Source organism: Astyanax mexicanus, chromosome 7, assembly GCF_023375975.1.
Source record: "Astyanax mexicanus isolate ESR-SI-001 chromosome 7, AstMex3_surface, whole genome shotgun sequence".
Lineage (NCBI taxonomy): Eukaryota > Metazoa > Chordata > Actinopteri > Characiformes > Acestrorhamphidae > Astyanax > Astyanax mexicanus.
In genome coordinates, this window is record NC_064414.1 from 19,827,954 (window position 1) to 19,846,434 (window position 18,481).

Below are 18,481 nucleotides of genomic sequence, written 5' to 3' on the forward strand. Positions count from 1 at the left end.
TGCATAATAGGAACCAATGTCAAGGAATCACTTTGTTTTGCAATACCCACTTGTTTTTTACTTTTTGTTTTGGTTTGTTGGCTGAAATGATTCAAGGGAAAGCTGGCTTGGAAAAATGTGCTAATAATGTTAGATAAATATAAATAAACTGCTGGAAAGATCCATTACTACTCTAAATTCTTAAATAGTGGTGAAACTGCTGCTGTTGAGGTTTAAATCTGTAAATAATGGTTAAACAGGTGACTGATGACTAGTGTGTAGTAAAGCTGTTTAACGAATGCAGTCTGAAGTAGCTACTTCTGTTGACACTGATCAGGATACCTGATAGCCGTACACCCAACACCCTGAAGCTTTGTAACCGAACCATTTCTCTGGGTGAGGATGTTCTGGTATTGTTTTCACCTCCACAAAATGGTAAGCGCAACAACATATGGACGTTTGTGTGGATAACTTTAGCTTGTTTAACCAAAAGCCTTACCTGGGCACTGTGTGACAGATGTCTCTTTATATCAGATTAAAATGTTTTTTTTCCTAAGAGCTGCTAAAAAAAACTTTCTAATAGGAAACCAGTGTCTCGTTGACATTTTGAACATAGCTGTTGGGAATGTGATTATTGGAAAATGTGAAACAAATTAGTTAAATAATCAAAACCTCTGCTACTTTTATAAAGTTAACAAAGATGGCCACCTATTGCTGCCATGGAAAAAAAACATATGCATAAAAGTCTAAGTCAATTTTTTGCAGTCAGAAAAGAGCAGAGAGATAGTCGTGGCTCAGTGCTTGGAGCACCAGTTTATTGATAGCAGGATTGTGGGTTTTCAGCAAACTGCCACTGTTAAACCTTAGAGCAAGCCCCTTAACTCTACCTTATTTCTGGGCAAAACAACAATGGCTGTCCACTGTTCCAGGCAAACATGCTCACTCTATGCATATGGTGTGTGTATGTGTGTTCACTTCACTAATGACACCACAATCCATCTGAAGAGAAAGTTGGAAACACTGCTGTCTGTCCACAACCTATATTTTTATGTAATATTATAACTAAAAATATTAATAAAATATATATATTGAACTTAGTTCCATAAGTTCATCTTGAAGGATTATGGAGAAATATGGGATAATGCTCTTTAACTAAGCAATTGATGGTGAAGTTAAAAACCTACGAATACACGCTAATATAGCAGAACATTTAATACACTGTACCTTAGTGTGTAAATGCATGAGTAGAGAGAATCATGGATGTTCCTACTTTGCTTTCCATTGCAAGTCTTAGTACTTAATTTGATTTAAATTATCCCATAGCTTTAACCACTCCTGGCCATATGAGCTGTATTAATATCTACCATCTTGTATCAATAAGAGTCCTCATTAGCTCTTTTGAAAGTAGGAGAGAAATCATTTCTGAGCAGACCGCAACCTTGTCCTGTCAGGCTGCAGAGAGGAACCCAGAGAGAGACAGATTGCCCTTGTCCTTCTTTCTCCCTCTCCTCATCCTTCAGGGAAGAAGAAGAAGGAGAGCTTTGTCTGTTTTGGCTGTGCCTTTGGCAGAGCAGAGGTGCTGGAGTGAGAGGTCAACCACTGCCAGGAAGTCAGAGGGAGAGAGGGAGAGATACGGGAGGGGCTGGAGCTTGCTCAGGGCTGCATGCTGACAATACCATGTGTCCTGTGATGAAAACGTTCTCAATCTGTCGTTTTCTCTCTCTCTCTCTTCTCTTTTTTTATTTTTCTCTTGTATTGGGAAAGAGGCTACACAGATGAGCAGGAGCACAAGATATGGGAACAGCCTGGTCAGTGTGCTGACTCAATAGGCCACTCAGGCCACCACAATGCCCTCTTCACGCTCTCTGTGACTCGGCAGCCTTTAAGCAGCCCAACAGCGAGCAGAGCCATCCGCTTCTCTAACTCTCTGCACAGTCTTGGTCTGTATGACAAACACAATAGGCCCAACCGTTGGCATTTCCTGGCCTCTGAAAAGACACTGCCACGTTCTTCTCCTGACATGCCCGCTCACTACACAAGGCTGTTGTTTTGCGTGGTCAGACAACGCGGTGTCTTGCTCATTGTGCCTGGCGCCATCCTTGCTCAATTCTGATTAAAGTGACTGTGTTGGGAAAAACCCACATTTGGCCTGTGCATAGTATTTTCTCTCTGCTCATGGTACACAAAACTGAGAAAACCTTAGTTAGGGTTTCCACCATCCCCAACACAGGTCATGCAGGGAATTTAAGGTTTGAGGCTTTGACATTTCTATCAACTTCTACCAAGGTTTTGTTTCCCTAAACACCCAGGCAGGCCACACCTGTGCAGCACATGTTTTCAGCTTAATGGATCAGTGGAGTTCTTTCTCTCTGTGGTAGTAGGGAGGATAGCGAACCATGCCGGACACCAATCATCCAGGAGCACAATTGAATAGCTGTGGATTACAGTTTTGGCCCTTTACTTTCTCACTCCTCACCAAAAGCTATTCAGTTCACTTTTCAATTCAGTTTCACTTTTGGGGTTCTACAGTTATAAACGGTGGAGGTTTTACTTCTAAAAACCTGTTCCTACACAGCATCTAATTAATTTTAGCTTGATTTAATTCTTACTTTATTCATGTTGAGACTTTGCGCCTGCTTATTTTAAGAAATCTTAAAAATTAATCTTTCGCAATGTAAAGGTTTCTTAAACCACCCACAATTTCAAATTGAAGAACCACAAGTTTTTTTGTGAAACTTTCTCAGTTAAAAAAAATTAGTTTTTTATGAAAATTCATTTTTTTTTATGAATTCAGCTGTGCTTGAAAATCTCCAAAATGTGCTTGACACTGGACCTACCAAGTCTGACCTACTGAAGCAAAAGGATCACATCGCAACACATATTCAATGATTTCATTGTAAATAATTTGTATTGTATGCTTTACAATAAAATGATCTCCACAATAGAAATAGTATAGAAAAAAGTAAAAAATAAATAAATTAATTGATTAAAAAAAAAAACATTTTTTAATGTTTAATTGAATGCCCAAGTATGATTCGAGTAACTGGACTGCACAATCTGATTCATTAATCATGCAAAGCTCACACAATGAAAGGAGCAGCTGCTGTTTGCAAATGGAATAGGAAATATAAAAAACACACAGCACAACAGGGACCATGTGTCAACAAGGTTATTTTTGGCTACAGTGGTGCTAAATGTATATAAATATTACTATTTCTCTGCATATCTACCAATAATAAGGAAAAGACTAACAGGACAACACCATAAACATATTAGTCCTATAGGTGGGGCTAAACTCTTACTAGAGCTTTGTTTGTTGCCTACGTTTACAATGTGTGCCTTTTGTGTGCCTCTCCCCTTTCCTCCCATCTCTTTGGCTCCACCTTAATACTAAAATGTAATATCTAAGGATTTGCAGGTTTGCTAATTTATTTAGTTTTATATACAGTCAGTGGTGTGTAGTAATACACATATTCACAGAGTTCGTAATATGTGGGTAAAGGAAAGATAGAATAAGAGGAATCAGGATTTTTTTTAACCAATACTTAGTTTGCATTAAAACACACTTAACTTTAATACTCAGCGTATGTGCATTGCCTCTGGTTTGGAAGGTCATTAAAATGCTGAGGAAATGTATTATTTATTTGAAAAAAAAAGTTTTGTGGGGAAATACTGTCTTATAAAAAGAAATATAAGAAGGATTTACACCTGATTCATACCTCAAATTACAATACATATTTTTTTTAGAACTGGGTAAACTTTGCATGTATTTATTTGTATTATAAATGTTTTTTTATAAGGCATGTGCTGCGCTCTGCTGTGGCTCGCGCTCTAGTTAAAGCTATATCGCGCGCTCAGTTCAATTCAAAATTTAACGGAAAACCAGCGGACCGGCGGTCAGACAGAGCTCGCTAGCTGTTAACAGTAACGAATGTGGGGCATTTTTATACTTTTTGACAGTGTTATATTGTCGTTGTTTTTATTGTTTTAACAGACTTATACTGATGTATGTTGATTATCTTATTTGGGTAGTTAGTCAAATTGAACCCATTTTAAATTACCGTGGTTTACCGCGAATGGTAATTTACTTACAGTCCTTGAAAATGTAGCTAGTTAGGATACTGGTTAGCTTAGTTAACATAGCTAACCTAACCTAACCTAACCTAACCTAACGTTATCTCTCCTAGATAGCTAACGCTAACTAGCTACCTAGCAATGTCTTTTAATGGGCCAGCTTACAGTAAATGTAGCTAGAAACATGCAAATTTGTCGTTAGCTTGTGTCAGTAAATGTAACGGCATTAAAAGGCTTAGCGTTAGCTAAGTTAACTGGCTAATTAACGTACCCCACCACGCAAAGTGATAACCAGCTAACTAACTAAGCTAGCTTGCTAGATACTTAACACGCTTTAGCTCGTCTGTCGAGAAGATGGAATTGGTTGAACACTGGGTGGCTGGTTAGCTAACCATAGCTAAGAGTGTAATGCAACAAAGACCATTCAGTTTACTAGGTAACGTTAAGTTATGTTCTTCCTCAGATTAAAGCAGATGCTCAATGCAGATGCTGTTGCTGTTAAAAGACTGAAATCACATACTAAACACTGAACTGTTATAGTAAACGATCTGCTTTAACAATAAACCAGTAACTAAGTTAAATGATAGACAGTAGACGGTCAGTCCCTTTCAATAGTTATTCCACAGTAGCCAGTGATGCTAATAGAATATAGTTAAAATATGTAACGTCATAAAATATCACACAAATAATTTTTGTGGTGGCCCACAATTTTCCTTCAGCAAATGTCAAATATTAAACACCAGTTTATTGTCTTATCAGGAAGAAATACTTCTTCCCAAGATGTTATTAGAGTGGGCTTCACAAAATTATGAATGTATTTTTTTTTTCATTATTAATGTGAGCCTATTTCTTCCTGATAAATCCTGAGCCTAGTCTAAACATCATTTTTTCTATGATGTATAATGTGCATACATCAGCTTTTTTGAGAGAGAGGTTTTGAATTAGTCAATTTACATCTGTGAATGTGAGGTTTTGCTAGTATTATAAAAAAAATATTAATTTATTAATTATGTATTCATTTAATTATTTATATTTTAAACGCTAAAAGCCAAACAATGCATTAATTTAACAAAGGCTAAACTCACTGTCGGTATAATCAATGATATGTCTACTCAAATCTAACCAGAACTCATTTGTATAGATACAGTATAAAAAATAGGTGGAGCCAGGATTCTGGGTATTCATCACAAATCACAATTTAATTTTTAAATTTAAAAAGCTGTTGGTTTACAGGGTATCATATATGTATAATTTTATAAGATTTTGTTTGTTAAAATAGATTTCGAAGAGAAAAACGTCGCAAAGCTGTGAGGGACTTGTGATGAACTTGACTCAAGCTCGGCGCTCGAAGGGAAGCCGCATGTGCCAAATCAGGCGGAGTCGGAAACGCGAAAGCCAGAACGGTGAATCTCTGCTCCTCCTCCCTCCTCCCTGCATCCTCCACTCCTCCCTCCCTCCCCCTGACGGAGGCGGTTCACGGTCGTGGAGCTCAGGGAGCCGCCGTGATCCAGTGCCCCAGAAAAGCGCCGCGTCGTCCTGGACAGAGGCTGACCGCTGCTTGCCTGTCCTTGTCCTCCCCCTAAGGTCCCACAGAGAGAGACAGGGAAAGAGGAGTCGGCGTGAGAGCAAACAGCTAACTAATCCTATCCTCGCTCTGCTCATCAAGGCCCATTCCCTTCATTCTTCTTCTTCTTCTCCAGAGCAGAGACTCAACCAGACAGCAGCCAGGAATATCTCCCCTCGGTGTCTGCTCTGACAGCCCCAGCTCAGCCCCAGACATGGACGGTTTCGCCGGCAGTTTAGGTGAGTGTGTCCTCGGGCTAAGCTACTATTAATAGCAATGCAATAGCACACGGCTAATTCAGACAAGCAAAGCTGGTGCAGGAGCTGGGGACGGGAATGCGGGGAGCCCCAATGTATACACGTGTCAGAGGGATAGTAGTAAAGATTTGCACCACAACCCCTCTGACATTTTCACGTTCACATTAGGTCTTGTGGTATGGTGGTATGGCGGTATGGTTGCTGGAAAAGCACGTTTTTTGGTGTGTCAGGTTAGCTATCGAGCTACGACACCGCCGAATGTCTTTTAGGCTCTGTTTATTTCCGTCGTTACACACAGCTCTTGACAAGAGGCTGGTGGAAAATGCCACTGTGCCGCTACCTTGTGGAGCTCACAGCTGTGGTAAATAAGATATAAATCCAGAGCATATGGGGCTTTTATGTATGCTCAGTCATGTATGGCTTAGTTTTTTCCAAAGCTGAAGCCTGCAATGTGTTTTATTCGTTGAGTGTCCCTGACAAAGGGAGATGAGGGAGACCGGTTCATTTATTTATTTATTTTTGCTATACCACCGAGCTGCCTGCAGATCTGCACCACAGTAAAATAGGAGCAGAACCGCAGTGTGATGTGTATTTGTGTGTGTGTGTCAGCCAGTCTGACAGACAGGTGTCACATGCTTTAAGCAAAACAAGAAAGGCCTTGAAATAGTGATAGATATTGTGTGAGTAATAATAGACCACTTAAAAATTATGAGTTTCTTTGATTTTACCAAATTGAAAACCTCTGGAATATAATCAGGAAGAAGATGGATAATCACAGCCATCAAACCAAGCTGAACTTGCTTGAATTTTTGCACCAGGAGTGGCATAAAGTTATCCAAAAGCATTGTGTAAGACTGGTGGAGGAGAACATGCCAAGATGCATGAAAACTGTAATTAAAAACCAGGGTTATTCCACCAAATATTTATTTCTGAACTCTTAAAACGTAATAATTATGAACTTTCGTTGCAATATTTGAGGCCTGAAAGCTCAGTTTTTTTTTGTTATTTTTCAGCCATTTCTCCATTTCTGCAAATAAAAGCCCTAAATGATAATATTTTTATTTGGAATTTGGGAGAAATGTTGTCCGTAGTTTATATAATAAAACCACAATGTTCCTTTTACTTTAGAGAAACTGATTCAGAAACTGAAGTGGTCTCTTAGCTGTATTGACTTATTTATCCAAATCATTTAACTCAGGTTCCAACATTATTGAAAGAATTTCCAATGTGGTACTGTGATAGAATACCACCAGTCTTGAAATTTCCTCACTACTAATTTTTTTACAGTCAATTATTAGTGCTATTATAACAAAGTGGAAGCGATTGGGAATGACAGCAATTCGCTCTGTCAATGGAAACTGTTAGAGGGGGGTCATAGTCTGCAAAGGTTGCCAAATATCTGCAGTCGGTCATCACAGACCTACAAACTTTGTGGCCTTTCTCTGATTAGCTCAAAAACTTAAAGAGCTTAAATAAGGGCATATTTGCTTTATTATGCTATTGTATTATTATGTCAGTGACCTGTAGTGGTCCTAAAAAAATAATATCGTTTCTCGCAATAATTTCTGGGATGATATATTTGTTCACAAAAAATCCTTATCGTGACAGGCCTAGGAGTAGACCAAATAACAATGTCTCTGGTATACTTCTAAAATTATATATAAATGATTTTTGAGTGAATTGTTTTAAGCCACATGTTTTTGTATTATTGTATGGCTCATGTTTACTATTTTATTTAACAGTCTAATTGTTTAGTTGACACTAGGACTGCACATCTTCCCAGTATAATTTACTTTAATTTATCTTTGCTACACAGTTTGGATTATTGCAATCAAAACATGTTGCACCATTGACATCTAGTGAACAATACTGTACTTATTATGTGACAATATATGCTATAAAAATATTGTAATTATGTTTATTTTCTATATTTATGCAGTAATTTTCCCTCACCTTCCCAACGCAATTGCCTTATAATATCACTTTTTGCTTCTAAAAACTGACTGTGATTTAAATATCAAGTCCGCCACATCACTTCCCTGTGTTATCTGCAGATCTAGAGAGTGCAGTGTTCATTACATAACTTCATTTCACCCTGTTGCTTGGTTACACTCAGAGATTGGTTGTGCATGCTGACAGTTTGCCTGTGCCCTTTTTCAAGTTGCCGTGGTGATGACATCCTGGCTTTTAGACTTGTGATATGAATCAGAGAGTGTGTGTGTGTATGTGTGCGTATGTGTATGCATGATTACAGGCTTCCCTGCACTGCCCTACATTGGGTCAGAAAATGCTGATTCAGTGGGTAAAGCAGTTCATTCTTTCTCGTTGCATCGTTTGCTTGCTGTCCCAGTTGACGCATCGCTCTTGCAGCTTTGTTGCGCTGCACTCTTTACACAGAAGCACACTTTCTCTATTGATATGGGTGCTGCAATTCTTTGTAGTTTGTGTCGTCATTTTTCCATTGAGGGGCAGCGTCTGTGTTGTTTGGCTTTTGACTTTTGGTTGCTAAGTGAAAAGGCCAGGTGAAAGGTACTCTGCCTGGCTGGAGATGCTGCTGACGCACATAGAAACTTGTATTAGGAACAATTTAGTGCAAAAAGGCCACATGCGTGACATAACGAAACCTGCTGTGGTATCATACGCACGCAACCTTCACTTAAACTTGAGCGTGTGTGTGACAGTGAGTCTACCACAAACTTACGTTCTGTGTAAGTGAAGGAAATGTCAAAGGTGCACATAATATTTTGTGGGCACTGAGTTCTGCATAGTGAGCATTCACTGTAAGGGATTCATATTGATCTTTCCTACTGAAGCTTAGGTGGTGATATTATATAGCATTCAAATAGAATTTTTAACCATGCAGCATAGTGACTTATACAACAATCTTAAAGGTATCCTGACTTAAAGCTGTAGTCACAAGCTAAAATGCAACCACAAAACGTCATAGTATCACAGTATACTGTAATAAATCTTACTGTGATATTTCATAGCAAGTTAAATCTTTACATTCGTGGCATTTACAGTTGTAATAAAGCTCAGTTCATGAGAGCTGTTTGCCTCTGCACTTTGGATAGAATTAAAGATAAACTGATCAAATTTGGTAATGTTTTATCATGCAGGGTTTGTAATGTGCCATGCACTGGCTCTCAAGATGAAATGTCCTTTAGTTTTTAAAATTAACCAGATTTAAAAGGCTGTGAAACACTTGAGCACCTGTGGAACTGTAAGCTCAAAGTAGAAACACAACTGAACTCGTTGCTTATATATTATTTTGAACAATATGTGTAGATAGCTATGCTTATTAGCTCTGCTGTAATGCATTTAATAAAAATTATTTGTTCTGTGTCCTCTATAAGACACATTAGTCTTACATATCTTATGAATATGAGTTTGAGTCAGCCCCCCCCCCCCACCTTGACAACTTTCATTATAAATAATGATTTATCCCCTATATCAGTAACAGACATCCTCTTCAGCCAGGTACAATCCCCACCTCTGCCTTTCTGTACCTACCAAAAACCCCTTTACTATGCATAAGTCAGTGTGGGTTACTGGAGTCACTTCTGTTGTTACAACACATTTATCTTAACAACTGTGTGCATTCTTATTTAATATTATAACAATGAAGAATGTTGCATCACTTTAAAGCAAAGCTATTCTTTTATTACACACATACTATCATTATATATTGAATTAAACAGCATGATGACTATGAAATATACTTTGCTCTGTATGTGTTGTTTTAGTCCCTGGCATAATGGTTATTTCTATCTTAATTTTGTGTGTATTTTTTGTGTTCAGTTCAGTCGCAGTTGGTGCTCTGTAATTTTATTTCTGTCTGTTTGTGTGTTTGTCTCTTCTGCTCTGTGAAAATTACAAAAACAATTTTACCTACTGCCTTTTGTGATGTCCTGATAATTGAAGCTCAGTTTGGATATACATCCCGATCAATTTCATTGCTGATGTTGCCTCTTATTAGAGGAAAAATTGTGTTTTATCTATACTATTACAACAAATTGGAGGAAGGATATGATAAAATCAAGCTTAAATATCTTCTCACTAGCTTGTCTTACAGAACCCTGGTTTGGATTGGAATTGATAGCCTGCTGCACATGCATTGATATCATGGTTCACACTGGCAGTCGACAAGTTGCTTGTGTTGCATTATGTTTGTCTCTTGTGAGTGTCTTCAAGGCTGTTTGCATTGCCACAAGTGGGTGTGTATTAGCTTGGCTGGTTAGCATGCTAGCTAGCTTCCTATGGAGCTATCCACTACTTTCTTCCATGCTTGAATATTTTCCAAACTGCCCCTGTATTAGTGAAAAATGCATCATAGAAAACAACTTCAAAAACAGCGGTTATAGATCTCTCTGTCGTGTTTAAAACCACACTGCTGGGGATATGATAGAAGTATGGTAGGAATCAGAAGTTCAAAAAGTAGAACTGCAGATCTCAAACCCCTGTGACTGTGATTGATCTGAAGAACTTGTTTGGCCAATCGGTATAGAATCAATAATTTTTATGCAATTGTTTGCATAAATTTGAGAACATATTAACTTCATTTTTGCTTTTCATTCTGTTGCTTTGTTGCTGTGTCACGGCTACAAATCATACAGGTGCTGGTCAACGAATTAGAATAATTTGAAATAGTGCAATCATGAAATTCTTTGAATGCATTTTTTGTGCAGAAAGCAAATCAGGTGTTCACCGCACCTGTCCTACTCGTTAGACTAATCACAGAACTCGTTACCTCGGAAAAAAATTTGCTCAGCTGAGCTTTCCAAAAGGCCCATTTAGGCCATTTAACTGTGACACTGTTGTTTTATTGAATTAGAATAATGGAGAAACCGTTTCATTGAATTAGAATAATTTTTATTATAATTACAATCATCACTTTCTCAGTATTTTGTGGCTGCCCCCTTGGCTTGTATGACTGCCTGAAGTCTCCGCGGCATCGATTTGACCAGCTTGTCACAAGTTTCCGCACTCACAGCTTCCCAGGCAGTGGCGATGTTCTGCTTCAGTTGGTCCAGCGTAGTAGGCTTTCTGTCGCGAATTTTCCGCTTGACGATGGCCCAAAGGTTTTCAATGACATTGAGGTCAGGCGAGTTGGCCGGCCATGCCAAAACTTCAAGCTGTTTTTTAGTGAACCAATCTTTGGTCGACTTTGCCGCATGAGCCGGTGCAAGATCCTGTTGAAATATGAAGTCTTCTTCGCCGAACTGTTCCTCAACAGTCGGAATCAGGAACGTTTCCAGAACATCTTGATATACGGCAGCATTGACAGTCTTCTTGAGGAAGCAGAGTTTCCCTACACCTCGAGTGGACATGCATTCCCCAGAAGTTTCTGGGGAAACTTGACGGATCTTTTCACGCACTCGTGGTTGTAGGTTTCGCCACCACGACGCCAGACACGAGGACCTTGGTCACCGAAGGAGATGCAGAAGCGTGATTCGTCACTGAAGACCACTTTCTGCCAGTCTTCAGCAGTCCACTCGCCGTGTTCTTTGGCCCACTTCAGCCGTTTCTCCATTTGTTTCTTGTTCAGCATCGGTTTTACTGCTGGAACGCGAGATTTGAAGCCGAGTTCGCGCAGACGACGGTAAGTGGTTGATCTGGAGACGTCAGCGCCGGTCTGCTTGTTCCACAAGTCGGTGAGCTCGGAAGTGGACTTGAACCGGTTGCTGACTGCGATCTTTCTCAGCTGCTTGTTGTCGCGAGCAGAAGTTTTTCGGACACCGGAACAGTTGGTGCGCTTGCTGCAGTTTTTCTTGAGAGCTTTGCAGACGGAAGACTGGCTGATGCCGAGCTGCTCAGCAATTTTAGTTTGGGTCAAGCCTTGTTGGCGAAGGGCTTGAATTTGAGCCACTATTCCGGTTGAGAGGTCGCGCTGCTTACCCATGATTGATTTTACAACTTAGAAATTCTACTCAACCCTGACTTTATACTGCACAGTGAACACTCTTCACAGAAAACAAAAATTCGAGCATTTATTCTAATTCAATGAAACGGTTTCTCCATTATTCTAATTCAATAAAACAACAGTGTCACAGTTAAATGGCCTAAATGGGCCTTTTGGAAAGCTCAGCTGAGCAAATTTTTTTCCAGGTAAAGAGTTCTGTGATTAGTCTAACGAGTAGGACAGGTGCGGTGAACACCTGATTTGCTTTCTGCACAAAAAATGCATTCAAAGAATTTCATGATTGCACTATTTCAAATTATTCTAATTCGTTGACCAGCACCTGTACTCTCCTGTAGAAAATAAATGGTCAACTTTAGCTCTGTCAAATGTCAGGTTAGTTCTTTTTTATGTGTTTTACATTAGAGGTGTCTGTGAAGTAAACAATTTAAAGGCTTATGGTTTACTGTGTTTGTAATGTTATGATTATTCTTTCATTTTGAATTGTATTGTTTGTCTTAATCAAGAATAAAATTAGATTAAATGTAAATAAATTATGTTGTGTTCTGCCTGTTGCTTAACATCTGGCTAATACAGATTGCCCAAAGAAAATTGCCTTCACTTGGGTGTAACGATGTTGGCATCAGAATTGACCATAAAAACACCTCTGTCTTCCAAGTGTTGGTCTTGTGACATTGATGTGACAATGCACAGTGTGTCTTTGGCATGTTGGCCTGGGAGTATATGTGCCATTTTCTCTCCATAAAGCTGAGTTGCATTATGAAGTACAAGCAAAAAATCAGGTTGCAAAATTGGAAATGAAAGCAGAGGAGAGAGAGAGAATGAGAAAGAGAGAGAAGGAAAAAATCTGGAAAGAGACGCACATGCGTTCGAGCACTTCCAGATGCAGGAATGTTTGCCTCCCAACTTTGCACATTCCTCAACCCGTTTTTCCCTCATAACAATGGATTACATTACATCTGGAATGAAGAGAAACAAGTGAGGGACAATGGGAGACAGAAGGATGAGAGAATAACAGAGTGTGTGAACAGTTTAGCATAGGATGACTATTAATTAAGGAGGGTTTAAAGCTAAAATGCCTGCAAATTGTTTACTCTTCTTCCACACAGTCAAAACAAACAAAAACAGCACTCCCAGATCAGGCTGACTGACCCTTTAACTGAAATTACATTACAGCTCTATTTGTCTATCTATCTAACAAACACAATAGCCCAATCCGGATAGAATTAGTTTCTCAGGGGGTCCTGGGGTAATTTTTTCTTTCATGGGGGTCCTCTGTGATTTTATTCCCATCCAGAGCAACCATGTATGTGTTTTTTTCTCAGACACCCTCTGAGAAAATTACAAGCTGAATTACCCACTGTTTTTTTTGCTGAACTTGTGGTAAGGAATTTTAGTCCCGTCCGGATGCAAATCTCAGAGTTTTGTATACTTGTGTTTAATAAAATAGCTATTTGTCCACTGCCATGTACTGTAATTACAGTTTGGGCGTGTGTTTCCATGGACATCCACGTAAACACCACAGCAAGTGGAAATGGAGGAGCTACTGAATGCAATGTCATGTGACCAAGAAAGACAAAAACTCCTGTTTTTTTCAATTGCAGTCTGAATGCGATAGTTTTATCCCCCTGAGAAACTTATCCCTTCCGGGCTAATGTTTTCTAGACAATACGTGTTGTAATATTTGACAACATGGTTATTTTTCTGGTATGTGCTAGTAGGGAGGAGCACAGTGTTTGAGGCCAGTGTTTGTAAACATTACAGCCAGATGGGGATCAGTGCCAAGCTTTGATTTGTGCAGTGTTTCAGCACAGCCCCCCCCCCCCCCCCCCCAATATGCTCAGTCTCTCAGAAAACCACTCTGCTGGTTTTGTTCTTTGTTTTTCCTTCTCTATCACTTGATTTATATCTCTATATGTCTCCTGCTGTGCCTCATCTTATTTTTCTGTTGACTTGTTCATAAAGTGCGCTGCATTTCCATGAGTCCTCAGTAGGGAAAGCAGGAAGTATAGTGGTTGAACTCAAGCCATGTCTGGTGTCAATTTCCTGACAAGCACACGCACACACACAACCACATAGGCACCTTATAAACAGTAAAACTAGGCATGTACTCATAATGCCTGTATTATCTGTTCTCAGTAGCAGTGTAGAGGAAGAGAGAGAGAGAGAGAAAGAGATGCAGAATGAAAAGCCATACTGTAATCAGGATTATTTAGGACGTGTTGCCTGTAAAGTGGGAGGAATTTAGTATGGGTGGGTGGATGAGTGGGTGGATATGTGTGTTTTAGCTATAATCTCTGGATGTCTGGGTCAGTAAGGGGTTAAATCCTTTCACAGCAGGAGGGACTGAAATTCAGTCAGCATGCAGAAACAATAAAGTGTATTTGTCATAAAACTGCCTATCTGAGAACTAATAATGTTGCATATATTTTTCTTGTATTTTTTGTGGTATATATTTTTTGGTTCTGACATTACGGGTGAATTTTACACTGCTATGTGAACCCTGATTTGCTTTAAATAAGCAGATCAAGACCCCCTCTGTGAAGCAGTCTTAGTCCACTCCCAAAAGAACTATGACGTGAGGAAGCAGTTCAGACGTGTAGACAGAATAAACGTAATTTAATTTTTTTGCAATGAATACATATTTGACACTGTTTTGCTCTTCATTAGTTCTGATTTAGATAAATATAAAGTTTTATTTTTAAAAGAGTACATTTATAAAACAATAAATATACAATTAAGTGACTGCATTTATTACTTGTATATCAGTAGGGGGAAACCAGAAAAATATTTTTGTCTGTAACTGAATTAAATAAAACATTTAAGAAGGCTGAATTTATTTTATACTTTTTTTTTTGAAAACTGAACATTTGTGCAGATACACCAATAATGCACAGTAATATCTAAAATATAATTAAACTTTAAATCTGCTGATATTTCCTGACTAATTCTGTAATCTATTGTATTTTGGAACTATGTTATCTGAATCATATCAATATCGGCATATCATTTCTTGGATTTCATTTAGAAAATTTGTGATACTATGCCAAATATCTCTATTCAGAGAACTGCATTTGGACCTGTAAATCTTTTCATTCTTTGTAATAAAAATCCAAGTTAGTTTATTTCACGCTTTAGATATTTGGAATAGCAGATGTGTACAAAAAAGATGAATTTTTAAGTTTTTCTCATTTAGTAAATGCTACTAATGTAATTTTACTCAACTTTATATTCAGTTTTATATGAAATGAATGTAGTATTTCAAAATAAAGTGTAATTTTCTTCATGAGAATTTTACCACAACTATTAATATTACCACAATGGATTAATTATCTAAAAGTATATACATATATGCACATGTGACAAATATATGTATAAATATTTTCGAATGCTGAATTCTTTGCTCTGAATGCTGAAATATTAAATTGTGCATCAGTCTTTAAAACGTAGTTAAGTGCTTTTGGAATAATATGCTCTTGGACACGCTGGTTGTCGTTCAGAGAGCAAACTTATTACTAAGCTGGTTGAAAAAGATGCGTTTGAATAGTGTGGCTTAAACAGATTATTGAATCATTTATTTTAAATTGAGTAATTCAATTATGTTGTGTTATCATGATGGCACATTACACACACCCTCACAAACACAGAAACACACAAACACTAAAATCAGACCATCAGAGTGAGGCAGAAATGTTTCTGCATTTAACTTTATGGCCAGATGAAGTGTGTGTGTGTGTGTGTGTGTGTGAGTGTGAGTGTGTGTGTGTGTGTGTGCGGCTTGGCTTGACTTGGATTCGCGTCCCACTGGAGGATGGGCATATGTCCACATTTTTGCACATCAAGTCTTTCATGAGCTGAGTCAGATAGTATGCACTGACTAAACTAACAATGCTGTGCAGTACTGCAGGCTTTACTGAACTGAAATTTAGACTCACTTTAAAAAACTTTCTCAGAAAAAAATGTATTGGTCCAACATTCTTTGTTTTTTTTTTTGTTTTTTGTATCTCCTACAGGCTTAACCTGATTAGCACTTTGTTATACATGATGAACATTTTATTTCTTATAACAAATAGTATGTTTCAGGGCAGTTCACAGTCCACTTCAAAAGAAATATGGTAAAATATCAGGCAGTATAAACGTTGTAAAAATGAAAGTGAATGACATAAGGAGAACATGGTAGTGGTATAAGGAGGATATGAAGGGTATGCAGAGGTTGTGGTGAGGATGTACATTATTATGCAGGCTTGCTGAAATTTATAGTGGATGGATGGGAGTCATGAATGTGTTACAGAGAGTCAAAAAAAAAGCTATGATAGTTCATAATTAAAATAACTAAATGTAATTTTCATGAGGTGAAGCTCATTTTAACTAGTTTATTTCTAGCTCATGTTTATTTCCATTATTCATTAATCTGTTGATTTCGTATAGTCATCTTTATTGTGTTTTTGACTCTGTAAACGCTAACAAGTTTGTGGAATCTCCCCATTATGGTATTTTGCAAATGAATTTAATGCTTTAATCTAATTTAAAATTTGAGAAAAATAATACTTTCATGTTCTGAACTCCTGTTATTCATGTTTGCCAAGAAAAACTGCAAAAAATGTTTTTTTTTTTTCCTGTTTGTACACCTTTAAGTTTTCATACATGCTTGTGTAATTGTGCTGTGAGATCGGTAGGTTTTATTGCTGTGACTAAATGAAGATGGCATATGTGGTATGTGAGTGCAGTGAAAGGTAGAGTATGTGAGTTTGCTAGTTATAGCTCTGTGTGGCTCTGCAGGCCTGTGCTGCAGCGACTTATTTTTAGATGTTTGTCACCTACAAATCATGAATGTGCAGTGTCGGCCATTTTCAAACGCCATGTGCCCCCACACTTTTCTTCTGAAATGTTAACCAATACTTCACGCTCTCTCTCTCTCTCTCTCTCTTTTTCTTATACATTCAACTCTTGAAAAAAATGAGACCACTTAAAAATGATGAGTTTCTTTAATTTTACCAAATTAAAAACCTCTGGAAAATAATCAAGAGAAAGATGGATAATAACAGTCATCAATACAAATTGAGCTGCTTGATTTTTTGTTATCCAAAAGCAGTGTGTAAGACTGGTGGAGGAGAACAGGCCAAGATGCATTAAAACTGTGATTAAAAACCAGGGTTATTCCACCAAATATTGATTTCTAAACTTTTAAAACTCTTTAAAAAATTAACTTGTTTTCTTTATATTATTTATTTTTTAAAGCATATTTTTTGATATTTCATCCATTTCTTATTTTCTACAAATAAATGCTCTAAATGACAATATTTATATTTGGAATTTGGGAGTAATGTTGTTTATAGTATGAAACAGCAATGTTAATTTCACTTAAATATATACCTATAAATAGCAAAATCAGAGAAAGTGATTCAGAAACTGAAGTGGTCTCTTAATTTTTTGCAGAGCAGTACACACATATACATGCACACACATACACATACAGTCTTACACTCTCAGTGTGATATAGTTAAAAAGCATGCTTCTTCTTCTTGTGATATATTAGTATGGCAAAATCCATCCAAAAACGTAGTTGCGCACAGGAAGAATCAATAGACAGAAATGAAACTTGGTGGGTAGCTGTGCTAGACTGTTATGGAGTGACTCAGAATTGAAATGGATGATCTTTAGTGACAAGCTTTTGTCTTTGTGAAGATGGCCAACAAATCTGCGTTTGGAGACACCGTGGTCAGCATCAAAATCTCTTTTCATTGCATACTGTTGGCCTTACAGTATTAATTACAGTAGTATTATTAAAGAATTGTTAATTATTAATTAATGTTCCATTCCAAGTGTTTTGAAAGGATCCTTAGTCTAACACACTAGAAGTTGAGGGGTTAGAGGTTGAATCTTCTGCAGCGGTCACAGATTTAGGATGGTGACACTGCAGAATGTACGCTTGGCAGAAACGTTAGTGTTTTTGCGTCGTGGGATGATGACCTCGTTCTGTCCCTGCAGTGCAGCAGCAGAGAGTGATGACTCTCCACCTTCAGCGCACTCCCAATCAGTGGCCTGGTACTTTTCCATGGCATCCAGCTCCAGCTTGGCCAGAGAAGCTGTTTCCATAACGACCAGGTTTACAGTAGCAGGGAAGGGTATGGCGTCCCGTTGATCACAGTTTTACATGAGGGGGAATGTAAAGGACAAGCAGGTGGCACTGTTTACATGGCTGTGGAGCAAATAGAATGGTTGCATGTAAAATCCATGTGATTCTTATGCTGAACATATGTTTTTTCCTGTATTATACTATCCTTTTACCTTGTTATTTAATGGTCAGGACCACTACAGAGCAGGTATTATTGGTGGATGAGAAACAGCAGTTCTGCTGGAGTTATTAAACACTTTGTTCACCAACTGCACCACTCCATTAGATACTCCTAGAGCTTTACATGAGGAGTGAATATAAATGACAGGCAGGTGGCACTGTTTACGTGGCTGAAGAATTCAAATTAAGTCTGCATGTGAAATCCTTGTGCTTCTTCTTCTCAAGTTACTTTTGCCCTATCTTTTGATTAAACACCTGGTGTTCTAATAATGTTCATACACTGTCCAAATCATATATCAGTTTGAGTGATTTGTAATACAGACAGATATTGCAGTTTAATCCCAGTCCTAGTTTTGCAAACATGATCCACCACATTCTCCAGTGTGTAGCTT

At 38.1% G+C, this 18,481-nt stretch overlaps 1 protein-coding gene across 1 annotated transcript in view; it reads left to right on the forward strand.

Moving 5' to 3' along the window:
- Nucleotides 1-5,747: 5,747 nt before the first annotated feature.
- LOC103041533 (echinoderm microtubule-associated protein-like 4) overlaps nt 5,748-18,481 on the forward strand; it is a 105,345-nt gene continuing 92,611 nt past the window's right edge. The window contains exon 1 of the mRNA XM_049481719.1: nt 5,748-5,856. Coding sequence (XP_049337676.1) covers nt 5,832-5,856 — 25 coding nt within the window. The 5' untranslated portion in view covers nt 5,748-5,831. The remainder of the gene's footprint in view (nt 5,857-18,481) is intronic.